This window comes from Ochotona curzoniae, unplaced genomic scaffold (genome assembly GCF_017591425.1).
Source record: "Ochotona curzoniae isolate NIBS_2020 unplaced genomic scaffold, NIBS_Ocur_1.0 contig_899, whole genome shotgun sequence".
Classification (NCBI taxonomy): Eukaryota; Metazoa; Chordata; class Mammalia; order Lagomorpha; family Ochotonidae; genus Ochotona; species Ochotona curzoniae.
In genome coordinates this window covers 1,413,989-1,431,343 of record NW_024466605.1, presented here as the reverse complement: position 1 = coordinate 1,431,343, position 17,355 = coordinate 1,413,989, and the positions used below count along the sequence as shown (strand labels likewise).

The 17,355-nt window shown below is 55.7% G+C and overlaps 1 protein-coding gene across 1 annotated transcript in view; it reads left to right on the top strand.

The window, feature by feature from the left end:
• The first annotated feature begins 449 nt into the window (after positions 1 to 449).
• The window catches only part of SFRP1 (secreted frizzled related protein 1), a 33,699-nt gene continuing 16,793 nt past the window's right edge, over positions 450 to 17,355 (top strand). Inside the window, exons 1-2 of the mRNA XM_040994246.1 lie at positions 450 to 1,002; positions 5,304 to 5,381. Of these exons, the coding sequence (XP_040850180.1) occupies positions 450 to 1,002; positions 5,304 to 5,381 (631 nt within the window). The remainder of the gene's footprint in view (positions 1,003 to 5,303; positions 5,382 to 17,355) is intronic.

Sequence of the window (17,355 nt, the reverse complement as noted above, 5' to 3'; positions counted from 1 at the left end):
GGGGCGGGGTTGCCGGCCCAAGGGGGTGTGGACCTGCGCCCGGGTCCAGGCGAACCCAGCCCTCCGGCCAGGGCAGCGATTGGTCCACGGGCGCCTCTGCCTGGCAAGGGGGCGAGGCGCGCGGTTCGCGGGCAGCCGGGAGCTGATTGGCTGCGCGCACTGCCCCCGAACCCGGCCGCAGGAGCGCGGCGCACTCGGGGCGTTGCAGCTTCGGCAGTCGGTGCCGCGCGCGCCTCGGAGCCCGCAGCGCTCTCGCGTCCGCAGCCACCGCCGCGCCAGAGTCCACCCAGGGCGGCTCCCCGTCCACGCACCCAGCGCCTGGGCCGAGTAGGGTGGGCACGCACCCTTTGTCCCCAGCCCCCGACTCGGGGACCGCTGGAAGTTTGCGGCGGGACGCGCGCCGGGGCAGCCCCGACGTCGCGGGAGGAGGCAGCGCGCCGAAGCCAAGCATGGGCAGCAAGCGCGGCGGCGCGGGGGGCCGCCGCTGGGCCGCCTCGGGCGTGCTGCTTTTGCTGCTATTGCTGGCGCTGGCGGCCGCGGCGAGTTCGGCCAGCGAGTACGACTATGTGAGCTTCCAGTCCGATATCGGCTCGTACCAGAGCGGGCGCTTCTACACCAAGCCGCCGCAGTGCGTGGACATCCCGGCGGACCTACGGCTGTGCCACAACGTGGGCTACAAGAAGATGGTGCTGCCCAACCTGCTGGAGCACGAGACCATGGCTGAGGTGAAGCAACAGGCCAGCAGTTGGGTGCCGCTGCTCAACAAGAACTGCCACATGGGCACGCAGGTCTTTCTGTGTGCGCTCTTCGCGCCCGTGTGCCTCGACCGGCCCATCTATCCGTGCCGCTGGCTCTGCGAGGCTGTGCGCGACTCGTGTGAACCCGTCATGCAGTTCTTCGGTTTCTACTGGCCCGAGATGCTCAAGTGCGACAAGTTCCCGGACGGCGACGTCTGCCTCGCCATGACCCCTCCTAACGCCACCGAAGCCTCCAAACCGCAAGGTGAGGCCCACGGTCCCGGGAGAGTGCGGGGGCGCAGGCAGAGCTCAGCACGGGTGGCTCCCTGACTCCGGACCCGGTGCGCTCAGTTCTAGGGCGCCCCGCAGGGCTTGCGCGTGCGCGGGGGGCGCTCCGGGAGGAGCTGGGGTCGCGTTTTCCTCGCCCGGAACAAAGCTCCGCGCTGGCGATTGAAGGAGATGGCTGGTTTTGCCTCTAGTCTTCTGCTGGCCTGGGGCGGGATGCGGGGCTGGGCGATGGGCAAACGCTCAGTTCCAAAGGGTGTGTGTAGCTTAGAATACAGCTTGGGGCTTTGTTTTCGTCTTTCTGAGCCGGGTCCCCAAGCTAGTCATCCAGTAGTGGTGGGGGGTGGGAGGGAGAGGTTAGATCCCGGGCTGTTGCAGAACTGGCTGAGCAACGAAAAGTTTAGGGAAAGAGCGAAAGGGTTTGCAGGCAGCAGCCCTGGACGGGCTCCTGGTCGATGCAGGGGGTTGGATGAAAGTCTGTCTTCCACGGCACACCCCACCCCCCCTCTCATCGCGGGCTCGCTCATTTGCACAATTCCGCAGGTAATTAGAAAGATAAAAATGTCATTAGCCCTGGGTTCATCTCCTCCCCGGAGGGAGTGTGGGGCCTTGCAAGTTGCCGGCAGCCTTCCCACTACCGCCTCCCCTTGCAAGGGCAGTTGTGCAGCGAAATCCCAAACTCTAAGAAGCAAAAGCAAAACTAAACGGGAATCCACCCCTTCCCTCCCCGCCCGAGTTTTTTTTTTTCTTTCCTTTAAGGGTGTAGATCCAGCTGTTGAGGTCTGGGCTCACCCCATGGGGGAAAGGTCAGGCCCCGGGTGGGGTTGGCATGGGATGGGGGCTCTTGTGCTGCCCTCTTGGTGGCTAATGGCTCTCTTGAAAGATGCCAGAGATTGGTCGAGGCTGACTAAGCTGGCTGTGTGGAGAGAGTTGGAGGCTTCCTGGAGAGGTGGGGTCCCTGGGGTCCCACCACCTCTACTGTGTGAGAGTGGGATCCCAGCGGTTGCCCAGGGCTTGTAGGGAGCTGCAGCTGGTCCAGCCTCTGCCTGGAAGAGGCCGGGTGACCAGTTGGTCACTCGTGGCGTTGGGTGGGAGCAAGAGACCGTTGCCAGTGGCTGTTGCTGGTCTCCTCCTGGGCAAGTGGTGGGTGGGATGTGGAGACCCTGGTGGTGGTGGTCTATGGGTGGGGTGGGTGTTACGCTCATCTCCCATCCCAGTGACCTGAGATGCCACTTGGACCTCTTCCACGGGGTCCTCGTGCAGGTCACTGTCACCCTCTGGAACTCTGCAAAAACAGAGCCGGAGGCTGTGAATGGGACTGGGGCTGGGCCAGACCCAGCACTGACTGCAGCACGGAGGGATCAGGGCCCTGGGGCTTTCCCTAAGACCGCTGAGCTCCGGAGTGTGTGCGTATGTGTAGACGTGCACAGGGGTGCGGGGATCGAGTCACACTGCTCCTGGGCCTGGAGCCTCGTGGGAAACAGTGCTTTGGCAGGAGATGCTCACACGTGCCCACGGTTGGGCGTTGCAGAGCCGTGCCCCACTTTGCTTACTTCCTGGTGCCCTGGTTCTTGGACATATGCGGTTAGTGCCTGGTATATTAATGGTTGTGTGATGTCCAGAAATGAACCGGAGACTTTTTTTTTTCTGGTGGGGATGCCGAGACCATGTCAGCTTGCCGTATGGGAAGAAACCATCCTCCTCCCCAAGGAAAGTCCTTTCTGAGCTGTGGGCTTCTGTGAGACCCCTCCTCTCCCAGGCTGGCCAGTTGTGGTATTCTTCCCTGTTGTGGGGTCCAGCTACATCCATGATGGCTTCCATCCACACCCTATTTTCTGCAGAACTTTCCCTAGGTGCCCCTTCTGAGTTCAGGGCTCTGGCCAGGGAAGAATGTGTTTGTGTGTGAGAGAGAAAACATGATCTTGTGTATGTGTGTGCTGATTTAAAAAAAAAATCCCCTTCATCCCAGTCCGCTGGGAAGCTTCTTGGAACTCCCTGTTAAATGGTAGCGGAATACACAAGTTTTCCGTGTTGTGTTAGACCCTCAAAGCTGTGATTCCGTTCTACCACTCGCTAGAGGACTAGGGTGGGGGCATTTGGCCTGCTGGGCAGTCCCAGGGGCCCCTTTGGAACTCTCCCCCACCACAACCCCTCCCCCCCCAAGAAAGGGAGGAGGAGGCAGCCCAGCTGAATATTCTATTACACATTGCCCCTCGCCTCTCTGCTGAGAGCTGCTGGCTGCTCTTGGGACCGCTGGGGGACGAGTAGGCATCGGTAAGGTCCTGCTGGAGACCCTGAGTTTGCTCCCACAGGCTGGGAGGTGACTTTTGCTAAATGTGTGTGTGTGTGTGCGCGTGCCCATGTGTGTGTGTTACCCTAAGTAAAGAAAACTTCCAGATACAGTTTTTTTCTTCTGGGATACATAGTTCAGCCACTTCCATTTTGTGTGACTCCCCCCACCCCACTCCCATCCTTTTTTTCCCTCCCAGTGAAAGTGGCTACCATGATGCCATGTTTTCCCTCTGGTCTGAAACAGCATCCTGCCCTCTGGCCTGCTCCCAGAACCCAGCCTCAAGGACACTCCCAACTTCTGAACCAAAGACCGGTAACACCATCTGGGAGTGTGGAGCATGGTAGCAATTTAATGTTTAATAAAGATTTTATTATTTTTCTTACTTGAAAGACAGAGATGAGAAAGGAGAGGGAAGAGAGATTGCTCACTTCCATAGTAGCTGTAATGGCCAGGGCTGGGCCAGGCCAAAGCCAGGAGCCTGCAACTCCTCTGAGCACCTGGGCAACTCCTCTGCTGCTGCTGCTTTCCCAGGCGCATTAGCAGTGAGCTGGATGGGAGGTGGAGTAGCCGGTGGTACACTGGGGGGTTGCTGGTGTTGTAAGTGGCTTAACGGGCCCCTGGAATGTAGTTCTGGCTGCTGTGAGCCTGGAAGGTGTTGGGTTCTGGCTGTACAGTCATGGAAAGTGGAGTTGCATACTAAGCCTCGACCTGCAGAGCCAGCGTCTCGTATGGGGGCTGGTTCGAGTCCTGGCTGTTCCACTTCCTCTCCAGCTGCCTCTAATGTGCATGGGGCAGCAGAAGATGAGTGCCTTACATTCACACGGGAGATCCACAAGGAGCTCCTGGTTTCTAATCAACCCAGCTCTGGCCATTGCAGCCATTTGGGGGGGTGAAACAGCAGATATAAATTCTTTCTCCTTGTGTAACTGACTTTCAAATAGAGATAAATAAATCTTTAAAAAGAAACAGCAAAAGTACATCTTAGCACCAAGCATTTTGGGGGTCTACTCATGTTTTCCCCACGATAGATATTCCCCCAACTCTCTGAGGTTCCCCTGGTACAGGTGGAAGGGAATCTGGTGACAAAGCCTAGCAGGTGTGGTGTGTCTCTCCTCAGCATCCTGCTTGGGACAGGGAAGAGGATGGGGACCCCTGCTGTGTGCTGCCCTCTGCTCTGAGCTTCCCTAGGGCTCTGGGGAAGCACTGCCTGGGCACTCCAGAGAGGGAGATGGATGTGGGCTGAGGAGGGCTCTGACTGCAGCCTGACCTGGGTGAGGAAGCCCTTGGGCCTGGCTCAGCCTTCTCTCTGAGCCCATGGTGAGGATGATGGATGAGGAGGCTGAGGATGAGGGAGGCCTCCCTCTGGCCTCAGCATCCTGTCCCCTGCGGCCTGGATGCCCCCACCCCCACACCCGACACCTCCTCTTCAAAGCACTTCACAGTTGTTCTCCAAGAGAGCCTTGGTTGGGGTGTCTGTCCCACTCCAGCTCTGGTCTCCCATTTGGTGCCTCCCCTCCTTGCCAGCCTCAGGACAGGCGACCCACCTCTTGTCCCTCTGCTGGGAGCCTGGGCTTGGAACTGTGCCTCTAATTCCTGGTGGTTTCATCCGCTATCTTCTTGGGATTTTGCAAATGGAAAGGAGAAGGGATGGGGGAGGGAGGAGCAGAGAACCAACCCTGGAACTGTCCACCTTTTTTGAGCGGGTGGAGGACAATGCTGTGAGTTCAGCATTGCAACTGGATGTGGCCATTGTTCTTGCCTTTACCTCTTGCTCTCTGCAGGGCCCCCTGCATAGGGCTTCCAGTGGATGTTGTTGTCGGGAGACTCCTTGTTCCCCTCCTTGTCATCGTGGGACTCCTTGTCCCTCTGCATAGGGCTTCCAGTGGGTGTCGTATCACTGTGAGACTTCTTGCAGCCTGACTCTGGGGCTGTCCTCCCCTGGGGGTGTCCCTTTCCCTGACTGCTGCCTGTGCCCCTTCCCTCTGCAGGTACCACTGTGTGTCCTCCGTGTGACAACGAGTTGAAGTCCGAGGCCATCATTGAGCACCTGTGCGCCAGCGAGTTTGGTGAGAGCCTGTTGCTGGGTGGGGCGGGACAGGGGTGGTGTGGGGGACTCCACAGGCCCCAGAATTGAGAGAGAGAGAGCGAGAGAGAGAGAGAGAACTTTGTAGGGTGTAGGAGAGAGAGAGAACTTTGTAGGGTGTAGGAGAGAGAGAGAGAGAACTTTGTAGGGTGTAGAAGTGACCAGTTTTCATCAGAGTGGACCTGCTTCTGCTCAGAGCATCACATGGAGGGAGTTGGATTTAGGGGCTGACTGAGGGGTCAAGCAGCCACCTCCCTTCCCCACCCTCTGGTCCTACACCAGGGGTCAGCTTTTTGGCTGGGTCCTGCCTGGACTAGCCCTTTTTGCATCCCTGCCTAGGGATCAGTACTCCTCTGCCCAGGATTTAAATAGCTAGTAACTTCCCACTGAGTGGTGGGGGTAGTCAGAGGAGGGTCTTCCCAGGTGTCTCAGCCAGAGACAGTTTTAAAATCAGCCCTTAGAGTGTCCCAGGTGGTCCCAAAGGAGACTCACGTCCCCATACCCCTGGGAGCTCTGTTCTAGCCCCTGCCTGCGTGGAAAGGGGAATTGGCACATGCCAGACCCCCTACACCCTGGTGTCCACTGACGGAGAGGTTCAATTGGCTAACCAGGCAGTGTACATGTGTGCATGTAATCCTAATTCCTGCCCTGTGTCCCTGAGGTTGGATTTCTGGCCACATTCCTCTCTAGGGAAAGCTAATGGTAGGCAGCGTGGGTCAGAGCCGCTGCTGCCACTCCCAGTCTCCGTGAATACGCACTGGAGATGGAGAGATGTATGACGGGCTCTTGTTGCTGCCAAGGCCATTGCTGCTGGCCTGGCACGTGACGCAAATTGTCTGTCGGGTCACGTCCACAGCTTCTCAGGGTGTTCATACTTGTGGCTAGCTGAGGACAAGGTGAGGGGGCAGCTGGAGGGTCTGAGACCCTCTGCCAGGGGTTTCCGGACAATACATCCATCTCAGGTGCTTCCTCCTGGCTGTGAAAGGGAAGGATTGGATCCACTCGGCTGTTGGTGGTGGAGTCCCAATCCCCTTTGAAAGGTTTTCCTCATTGCCATGTGGAATGAGCTCCATCACAGAGGGCTGGTGCGTGCCAACTCCGACAGCCCGCGTGTCGACTCAGCGAGTAGCAGCATTCTGGATGGGCAGGCTGCAGCTGCATCCGAGGGTGCCTGACCCGGCACGTAGTCCCTCACTGCCTGCTGGCAGCCAGCTTTCTGTCCATAGCTCAGGTTCAGGTTCTTTTCCAAACATGCCTTTGGACCCACGGGGAGCACGCTGTGAATGTGCCCTCTGAGAAACCCTGACAAGAAGCCTTTTGTTGCCTGGCCAGGGGGGCAGTGCATGCGCAAATCTGCTTGCGATCCCCAGGGACCCTCCGTGGGCTAAGGCAAGTGGGCGAGTTGCTGCTGTTAAATTGCCATGCTGTGTGTGGTGAGCATCCAGGCCCTTGAGCGTACAGGCACTCACCTTAGAGTAGGCACTGGGAAGCAGTGTGTGTGTGTGTGTGTGTTCCTCTGGGGTCCGTGAGGCCCCGTCCCTGATGGATGAGTGCTGGACAGCCCTGGTAGTGATGGGCAGGCAATGCTTTCCCGTTGGGGAACATAGAATTCAGTATGTGTGTGTGGGCTTGCCCATTGAGTATAAAGCTCAGTGCTGCCATCCAAAAGTGCCCAACCTAGAAATACATTAGAATTTAGTTTTAGTGTCTTTAAAAACCTGACTAAAGGCCTAGGCAGGGATTTCCTACAGGATCATGGCCTCGGTTTAACAGGCAGGGGCTGCAGAGATGGGCACATCAGATCATCTGGGTCTTTGGTGCAAAATTGGCGTCAGGACCTCTTTCTTATTTCCCCAGTGGCTTGCCCCCAAATCCTTGTTCCCCGGGGGCTTGGTGGAAGCTGGTTCACTCAGAGACATGGGGCTGCTGTGGCCCAAAAAGTGAACCTCAGTAGAGAATTGTCATGTGGGCATTGGGTGACTGTGGTGTGGGCCAGGATCCACTGGGCATGTGGGAAGGCGGGTGACTGTGGTATAGGATGGGATCCATTGGGGACCCTGGTGACTCACTTGGGAGGGACAGCCTTGCTCTCTGCAGCAGGTGCAGTACCTGTAGGTTTAGTAAACCACCAAGTCTGTCTGCAGCTGGGATGGTGAGTCTCATGCTAATACGCTTTCAGGCTTCTGTGAGTCCCAGCGGTTAGTCCATTGGGACTGTTTCTCTTTAGCCTTGAGATGCCAGCTTCCTTCCTTCCTTCCTTCCTTCCTTCCTTCCTTCCTTCCTTCCTTCCTTCCTTCTTTCCTTCCTTCCTTCTTTCCCTCCTTCCTTCCTTTTTTTCTTTGTTTTAATATTTATTGGGGCTGGCACTGTGGCATAGCAGGTAAAGTCACTACCTGCAGTGCTGGCATTCAGTATGGGCACCAGTTCAAGTCCCAGCTGTTCCACCTCCAGTCCAGCTCCCTGCTTACACACTTGGGAAATCAACATAAGATGGCCCAAGTGCTCGCATTTCTGTACCCACTTCGGATATCCGGAGGAAGCTCCCGGCTCCTGGTTTTGTCCTGAAGTTCCTTAGCCCTGGGTTTTTGTGGTCATTTGGGGGAGTTAGTGAATGGAAGATCTCTGTGTGTTTTCCTCTTTTAGTAAACCTTTAGAAAAACTTTAAAAACTGTTCATCTGTAACTCAACTATAGAGCAGAGCCAGAGAGAAAGAGGGAGAGAGAGAGAGAATGAAAGGGAAGGAGCTTACATCTGGTAGTCGCTCCAAAATGGACAGGGCTAGTCCAGTTGAAACCAGGCACCTGCAAGTCATCTGCATCCCGCAGGCATGTGGCAGGAGCCCAAGAGCTCCCCATCACCTGGCCCCCCAGGGCTCCGCATGCGGATTGGAAGCAGGACTTGAACCGGCATTCCGATGCGGGACGCAGGCATTGCAGGCTGTGGCTGCTGGGGTTCATTTGATCTGATCGAATTTTCTTTTGGGGTTCTTGGCATTTTGGGGTTCCTCCTGAATTTTGGAGGCCATCTTACTTGATCAGAAGGAAATCTGAGTCTCCCATTCAAGGCTTTTGGGCTTGGCCGGGGCTGCCGGCCTCACTCAGGAAGTGACGGACGAGTGTGCAGGCTGCACCAAGCATATACACGGGCAAGACCCGGATATAGGAAAGGCCTTCTGTCTTCCTCACTGCTTCCACCCCCACCCCCCATGTTCCTAGACAACAGTGAATGGGATTGTTTTTGGCTCAGTCCCTCTCTCTGCGGGAGCTGAGCTGAGCCCTGCCCTTCTTAGCACCCTGGAGAAGGCAGCCTTGTTGAGAAGCTTGTTTCTTAGCTCAGCTCACTTCAAGCTAGGGAGGCAGTCAGCCAGGCTGATGGGATTCGCTTAGGAAACAAAGAAGCGAGCTGACATGAAGCGGAGAAGAAAAAGCAATTTGACTCCCTACTCTCAGAGATCAAACTCTGCATTCACTGCGCCTGCCATTCCTGGTGGGAAGACATGGCGTGGGGGCCTGGGAGCTTCAATGAGCTGCAGAAATAAGGGCTGAATAACTTCCGGGTCAGCAGGCACACTCGCCCTCCAGCCCGTGCCCCCAGTGGATGGAGCTGGAGCACGGAGGAGCTGGGTATGTCCCCTCCTCCTGCCTTCTTTCCTTTGCCCAGGCGTTGGTTTTTAACCCTGTGTGGCAGGTGCCTGAACTCCCATCCTTTCCACTGTGGTACTGTACCACACGCCAGCGGTTAACTGGTGGCCCAGTGTCCAAACCTAACCTGACGCCAGGCCCGTCAGCCACACCTGGCTCAGGACACAGTGGCCAGTTCTTGCTGTGGTGCCCTCGATGCCAAGCCAGCGGACTGTGTGGGAGCTGCCCCACTGGCGGCAGCAGTGCCTGCAGCCCAAGGCATCTCCAAGCCGGATCAGGAGGACTCCTCTTTCCCCACCCCCCACTCTGGCCACCTTCTCCAGCTCCCCCTCCAGGATCTGTAATACCCTCAAGCTGTTCTGGCACACATTTGCATGACAATATATGAGGGCACTGCAAGAAGTTCACGGAAAACGGAATTAAGTTCTTTTTTGTGCCAAACATTTCGAAATCCACGCCTTCTCAGAGAGCTTCAGAAGGATCAAGGAGAATGAATATTATTTGAAAAAAAAAAGCAACTATGCACGGGTTTCAAAGTTTAGTTGTTATACCAAATACACATTGCTTCATCCTGCTTTGCCCTGGACCGTGTTATTTTTTCCTGAAGTCCCCGAGTTTCCATTTTGCTAGCTTCGTTTGTTTCTGTGCTTGCTGTCTGCAGGTTTTGCTCAGAGGGGGCAATCTGGTGAAACCCAGTGCAAGTGCCTTGCGTTTCGGAAGGATTTTTTTTTTTTTCCCTTTTGGAATTATGAATTTTCCCATCGAGAGCGCCTACACTTTGCAGTGTTGAACTTGGGTCCAATAGGACAGCAGAGGACCTCAGGTCCCCTGGTAGTGCTGGAGGGCAGGGGCTGGGAGTCTGAGCTCTGCGCCTTGATTAATCACTGCTGCTTGTGCTCCAGCCCGCTTTCAAGGCATTGAGAAATACAGTGTTTCCAAACCGCAGAGCAGGGGGAGGGGAGAGAAAGGGGTAAAAGGAGGAGGAGTCAATTGGCATGATTGACAGAGCAGTGAGACCTGGTGTTTAGCGCGAAGCAGCCCTGTTTGTCCCCGGATCTGATGCCTGGTTCCTGCTCCCCTCTCCCCACCCCCCACTGCCACCTTCCCATGCCCTGGTGGCCTCTGGGCACAGTGCCTCCCATGTGGATATGAAATACAAGTGTGTCAGTTATGTGTGTGTGCGCGTGTGAATGTGTGATGTGGGCTCCTTGTTTCATACTGGAGAGAGCCCTTCCAAGCACATGTGAGCGACGTGTTCATTAAATTTAGAAAAAATTGCATGGCATGCCCTGATTTGGGTGACACACACACATACACACACACTAACTGTGACTCCTGGGGTTGTTGTTTTTAAAGATTTATTTATTTTTATTGGAAAGGCAGATACACAGAGAGGAGAGACAGAGAGAATGAACTTCCATCTGCTAGTTCATTCTCCAAATGACCACAATGGCTGGAGCTGAGCTGATCTGAAGCCAGGGGCCAGGAGCTTCTTCTGGGTCTCCCATGCAGGTGCAGAGGCCCAAAGCTTTGGGTCATCCTCGACTGCTTTCCCAAGCCATAAGCAGGGAGCTGGATGGGAAGCGGGGCTGCCAGGACATGAACCTGCACCCATATGGGATCCTGGCGTGTGCAAGGCAAGTACTTTAGTCACTAGGTTGCTGCACCAAGCCCCGGGGTTGTATTTTTTAAAAAGATTTATTTTATTTATTTGAAAGGCAGCCGAATGAGGAGAGAGATATCTTCCATCTGCTGGTTCACTCCCTGATGACTGCAACGACCAGGGCTGGGGCCAGACCAAAACCACCAGGAGCTTCTTCCCGGGCTCAAGGCCTTGGACCATCCTTCTCTGCTTGCCTGGGGCATGAGCAGGGAGTTGGCTTGCAAGTGGAACAGCCAGAACTTGAACAGGCATCTGTATGGGATGTATGTATTTCTGCTGGTGCTGTACCACACTGGCCCTACATCTGGGAATCTATTTTGGTTGCAGTAAAATTAAGTAGGCGTAGGGGACGAGGAGTCATTATCCTAGAGGGAGGTCAGCCAGCTGGGAGTAACTGGTTCTGATGGTCACTGAAGACCCCTTTTAGGAACATAGGCCTTGGCAGCTCTGGCGTGTGTGCTGTGTGGGACGAGGGCCGCTGGTCTCCTGTTCAGAGTGTCGGAGCTTTGTGAAGTCCTGGCTGAGGGCGTGTGATGCACCTGCACCCCCACCCCCTGGGGTCACAGAGTCCTGAGCTCCCGGAGTTATACCTCAGACAGAGGCATGCCAGACGCAGAGGGGCCACGAGGCCACGCCCTGAGAAGGAGCTGGTTTCCCTCTTGGCCGCCCCTGCAGCAGGACCAGGCTTAGCCAAGGGCGGACTGCGTGGGCGTCTTCTTTTGTACCAGCGAAGGCTGGTGTGGAGCGAGAGGGGACAGCTGAGCCAGGGCAGGGCTTCCTGCAGAGCCCTCTGTCATTTTTCAGCATGTCCGGGTGTCCAGGCGGTGGCATGAATGGCACCCACAGGGTCATGTGGCCCTTGGCATCCAGACTGAAGCTGTCTGCGGGTTAAACATCCCTTCCTCCTGCCTGTCCCCAGCTCCATCCTCTGTGAACACTGAACACATGCAGATGGCATCATAGGTTGGCTTTCTGCATTTCACTGAGTTTTATTTATGTCTTAATTTTAAAGATTTATTTATTTTTATTAAAAAGGCAGATATACAGAGAGGAAGAGAGACAGAGAAGAAGATCTTCCATCTCTTATGGTTCCCTCCTCAAGCGGCCACAATGGCTGGAGCTGAGCTGAGCCAAAGCCAGGAGCCAGGAGCTTCTTCCGGGTTGCTCAAGCGGGTGCAGGGTCCCACGGGTTTGGCCTGTCCTCGACTGCTTTCCCAAGCCACAAGCAGGGAGCTGGATGGGAAGCGGGTCAGCCGGGATTAGAACTGGGGTGACCATATGGGATCCTGATGTGTTCAAGGCAGGGCCTTTAGCTGCTACGCTATTGCACTGGGCCCATATTTTTTACTTATTTATTTAAAAAATATTAATTAGCTAGTTTAGAGATATCTTCCATGTCCTGGTTCTCTCCTTCTTGGCTGCCGTGGCCAGGGTTGGGCCAGTTCAAAACTGGGGGCCAGGAGCCTCTTCCAGGTCTTTGATGCAGGTACAGGGACCCAAGGACTTGAGCCATCCTCTGCTGCTTTCCCAGGCCAGTAGCACAGGGAGCCAGATGGGAAGTGGAGCAGCCAGGACTTGAACTGGTGCTCGTATGGGCTGCTGTTACGCTCCGGTGACTGCTCATACCCACTTCAGTTGCAGTGCCAGCACCCGTTTTCCAGTCTGATGCCCTGGTTGTTTGCAAGGAGAGGGTTTTGTCCTCCAGTTCACCTTTATTCTCTGCAGCTTTCTTGGGGAGGGTGGGGGCGGGTGGAGAAAGCGGGCGGGCGAGGCCCAAGCTGGATGAGAAACAGTGTAGCCAGCTGGCATGCGGATACAAGGATGCTAGGGTTGCCCGTGTTGCAAGGGGAAGCTCAGCCTGCAGGCAGGGGTCAGTCAGTGGCTGCCTGCCCTCACAGACTGGCAAAAGGGATGGGGCAATTAGGTGTCGCGCAGCCCAAGGCTGCCTCACTGGAATCCTGCCGCTCTCCTTCCCACCAGCACTTTCCCAGCTCCCAAGCCATAGCCTGGCTCGCTCTCTGTGGGTCACCTTCCCCCTGGCTACTGGGGGTGGGTGGAGGAGCAGCTCCCTGGGCGCGGGGGTGGGGCTATAGGCTGTGCCCTCTCTCTCTGGGTGCGTGGGGTTTAAATGGATCAGTATGTGCCCAAAATGCATAAGCACTTGCAGGAGCAGGGAGAATGCAGACTCAGCACGAGGCGCTCCCTGAGCTCATTTGCAAGTTGCATTACTGTGTGACTGGGAGCAATGGGTGCTTGATGCGTGCTTAATTCTCAGAATACAGGGGGGAGAAGGGGCTGTCCGGACTGTAGCAACAACCCTTTCTTATTAGAGTAGTCTTGGGGTGGAGCAGGGTGCAGCATGATTGGTTATAAAAACCAAACAATCCCGCAAATGGAGGAATGGCCTGGTGAAGCCCCCGGCTAGGCAGAGGCTCACGCTGAGGAAGCTTTCAGAAGCCCACACTGGCAAATCTTGGAAAGCTTGCGTGCTGCCTCAGGCAGCTGTAGGTAGGCCAAGCCAGCAGAAACCTTATTGGAGACCCGGGTGAGCTGGGCGCCTCAGGCGGGGGGACTGCATAGGGCCTGGGCTGTGCCCATGTAGGTTGCTGGCCATCCCCATTCCAGTTTCCAGTGTGTGTGTGTGTGTATGTGTGTACACATGTGCATACACATGCATGCTTTTTATAAGTGGTGTACCTAGTGCATGGTTCACAGGATTTATTGGGCTTTGCCCAGGGGAGACTGTGCAACCGTTTTTTCCCCCTTGTGGGTCCAGTGGTTCCCCCTTGACTTACTCCTTTCCAAGCAGCTGCCTTGGGATACTCACTCCCTCTAACCACCCCCTCCTCACCCCAAAATGGGCTGAAATCGGAAGCCAAGAGGAATTTGAAATCCTGGTAGATTTTATCCCACGTCTGCAGAAGCGAGCCCGAAGTGCTGCACTGTGTGTGTGTGTGTGTGTGTGTGTGTGTGTGTGTGTGTGTGTGTGTGTGTGTGTGTGAGAGCTTCCCCCGCCCCCCCCCCCCCCCCCAAGGAGAACAAACGGCCAAAGAAATGTTAGACCCGTGCCCTGCCCCAACCTGCCCAGAGCAGCCAATTAAACCTGCATTAGTACTGGGAGGCTTCTCAAAGGCCTATAGATCGGTGCTGGAAATCTTTGTTTAGTCTTTCAGGGCCACTGCCACACGGATGATTTATCAAAGCAAGCTGTTTATCTGGCAGTGAAATAAACTCTGAGCCTGTTGAGATGACTATTTTCTGCGAGTTTCTAGCGGAGTAAACATGGGTAGCTGGCAGGTTGCAAATCCCATGTAAAAACCAGACACATACAAGACATATTGCAACTATAGCTGTGCTGTGTGGAGAGGCCTGGCCCGTTCGAGGAGTACTGTCGCTCACACTAAGTGCCCGGGGAGACCTGGTGGAGGGTGGGAGGACTGGGGCTTAGGGGCTGCTCTGCTGGGTGAGTCCCGGATGGCACCCACGGCTGGCTGTGCGTCAGGAGGGAAGTGAACCCTAGGCAGCCGCTGCTGTCTCTGTGGGTGGAGATGTTGGTCGAGTCCTGTGGGCGGGGGGGGCTGGTGGGTGTGCAGGAGATGGGGCGCCTCGTGGGTCCTGTCCAGTGCCCACTTGGGCCAAGGGAGGGCAGGGGAGGTGTGAGAGGCCGACCCGGGGGCTGGCCACAGGAACTTGGTGGTCAGGGAAGAGACCACGGGTGGGGGGGCCTTCCTCTAGGTCTGCTCACCGTGGGGAGTGTCCTCTGGGAGGGACATCCGAGCTGGCAGCTGATAGTGCCAGGCTGTAGGGTCCCTCCTGGCCTTGGTGGGGATGGGGACCCCTTTCTGCAGGGCTGATTTTGCAGGTGAACATGGGTACCTCCTGACTTAGCCTCCCTGTGGTGGGGGGACCCTAGCCTCTTTAGCTGGTGGCAGGGGTAGGGGCTTCTGAAGGCTGGGCTCTGGCTCTGCCTGGGTGGGGAAGCTGGCTGCTTCACGGTGGTGCCACCATTCAGGTGGGGCTTTCTCCCTTGTGCTGTTCCCGGCCCTGATTCCTACTCTCTTGGTGGGTCTCTGGATATCAGCCTGTGTGTGTGTGTGTGTGTGTGTGTGTGTGTGTGTGTATCTTCCCTTCTCCAGCAGATCTACCCAGCGTAGGGAAATGCAGGTGCTTGCCTCGGCGGCTGGTAGCAGAACCAGAAAAGGACCTTCCTGGGTAAGGTGGTGCCCCCACGTCCTCCCCGCAGCCCAGGGTTTGGGCTCTGCTCCCAGCCCGCCCAGCCAAACCGTCTTGGAGCTCAGCCCTGGCCCAGGACCTGCTTCCTGCTCCCCCCTCCTGCCTCGCAATCACACCCTGGAGCCTCGTGGACCACCCATGTCTCCAAGGAGTGTGGGTGCCATTGCACCTCGCAGGCCTTGGCGGAGGCGATACAGGTAGGGTGGGCTCGTCTGTGAGGCCTGGGAGATGCTGGGCGTTTTGTGGAGGACAGAGTGACCCACTGCCAGGCTTCCGACTCACACCCTGAGGTCAGAAGGGAAGCTGGGGCAGGTACAGAAGTGTGAGCAGACTCCAACAAGCTCACAGAAAATGGAATTGAAGGATACGTTTGGGTGCAAAAAGAATTTTTTTTTTTGGAAACCCATAGGTGATTTCCTTTTTTTTTTCTTTTTTTTTTTAGATTTATTTATTTTTTATTGGAAAGGCAGATATACAAAGAGAAGGAGAGACAGAGAGGAAGATCTGTCTGATGGTTCACTCCCCAAGTGGCCGCAGTGGCTGGAGCTGAGTCTATCCCAAGCCAGGAGCCTCTTCTGGATTTCCCACACGGGTGCAGGGTCCCAAAGCTTTGGGCCGTCCTCCACTGCTTTCCCAGGCCACAAGCAGGGAGCTGATGGGAAGCGGGGCAGCCGGGGTTAGAACTGGCGCCCATATGGGATCCCGACATGTGCAAGGCGAGGACTTTAGCCACTAGGCTACTACACTGGGCTCATAGTTTTTGTTTTCCTGGTAGGTACTTTCCAGGAAATTTTGGAAAATCCTTTGCAGGCATGAATTTCAAGAATGTTTTAGGGCCTGGCTCCGTAGCCTGGCCATGCCTTGCATGCACTGGCATCCCATATGGGTGCAGGTTCTCATCCCGGCAGCCCTGCTTCCCATCCAGCTCCCTGCTTGTACAGGCCTGGGAAAGCAGTCGAGGATGGCCCAAAGCCTTGGGAACCTGCACCCACGTGGGAGACCCGGAAGAGGCTCCTGGCTCCTGGCTTTGGATCAGCTCAGCTCTGACTGTTGCAGCCTCTTGGGACGAATCATTGGATGAAAAAGCTTCCTCTGTCTCTTCTCTGTATATCTGACTTTTCAACAAAAATAGCTAAATCTTTTTTTTAAAGAGTGTTTTTGAGCAAAATGAGCTGAATATTTTCTGTAAGATTTATCTACTTGAAAGGCTGAGTTAGCAAGGCGAAGACACACACACATAGAGGGAGAGAGAGAAAGAGAGTCTTCCATCCGCAGGTTTACTCCAGGAGCCTGAATCTTTAGCTGAATCTCCCATGTGGGTGCAGGGGCCCAAGTACTTAGCCATCCTCCACTGCTTTCCTAGGCACATTAGCAGGGAGCTGGGTGGGCAGTGCAGCAGCCAGGATTTGAGCCGTGGACTGATACAGTGATGCCCTCTGACCATGACACCGGCTTCAGAACTTTCCATGCCACCTCCCAGGAGCTTTGTAAAGAGCCTGCTGTATGTATCCGTCATTTGTTTGGCATTGGCCCCTTCTAGCGGACAACTTGCCATCTTGTGTCTAGGCTAGTCCTGGCTGAGAAAGGCCTGGGGACACATAGGCTGATTGGAGGTGTGGGTGGCAGAAGGGGTCGGTGCTTCCGGGTCCCCCTTGCGTCCTTAGCCACAGAGTGGTGGTGGCCATGAGCAGGTGCCTCACGTCCCATGGGTCGGTGTGGTGGAGGAGTATCCTCAGAGGGAGACCTTGAGTGAGAGCATGTTGCAGGGGAGGAGGAGCTTGGTCCGCTGAGTCCTTCACAAGCGCTCTGTGTGTGTGTGAGAGAGTGCGTATGTGTGAATCAGCATGTACAGCAGGTGGAGTCTCGTGTGTGTGTGTGTGTGTGTGTGTGTGTGTGTGTGTGTGTGAATCTGAGTGTGCCCAACAGGGGAGATCTTGCAGACGTGTCTATGTGTGAATCTGGGTACGCAGCAGGGGGGATCTTACAGAAGTGTGTGTGTGTGTGTGTGTGTGTGTGTGTGTGTGTGTATGTGTGTGTAGTGTGAGTGTGTGAATTTGAGCATGCACAGCAGGTGGGATCTTGCAGACATGTCTGTGTATGTGTGTAAATCTTAGTTCACAGCAGGAGAGATCTTGCAGCCTGGATTGAGCTAAGAGTGGCTGGGCTTCCACTGAACACCAAGTCCCCCTAGGGCTCCACAGATGGAATCTCACCCGGGAATTCTCATCCGTGGAGCTTCACCTGCTGCTGAACAGAAGTCCATTTCCTGCCTTCCCAGGGCCTGGCAAAAGTTGATTCCTTTGGCAGGAACAGTTCAAGAGCAGCTATGGAGAGACTCAGAGGGTCACCCTCGATTGCCCTTCAGACTCCTGCAGCAACCTCCCATCCCCTGGTGCCCAGAGCCCTCCGCTGCCTGCTGT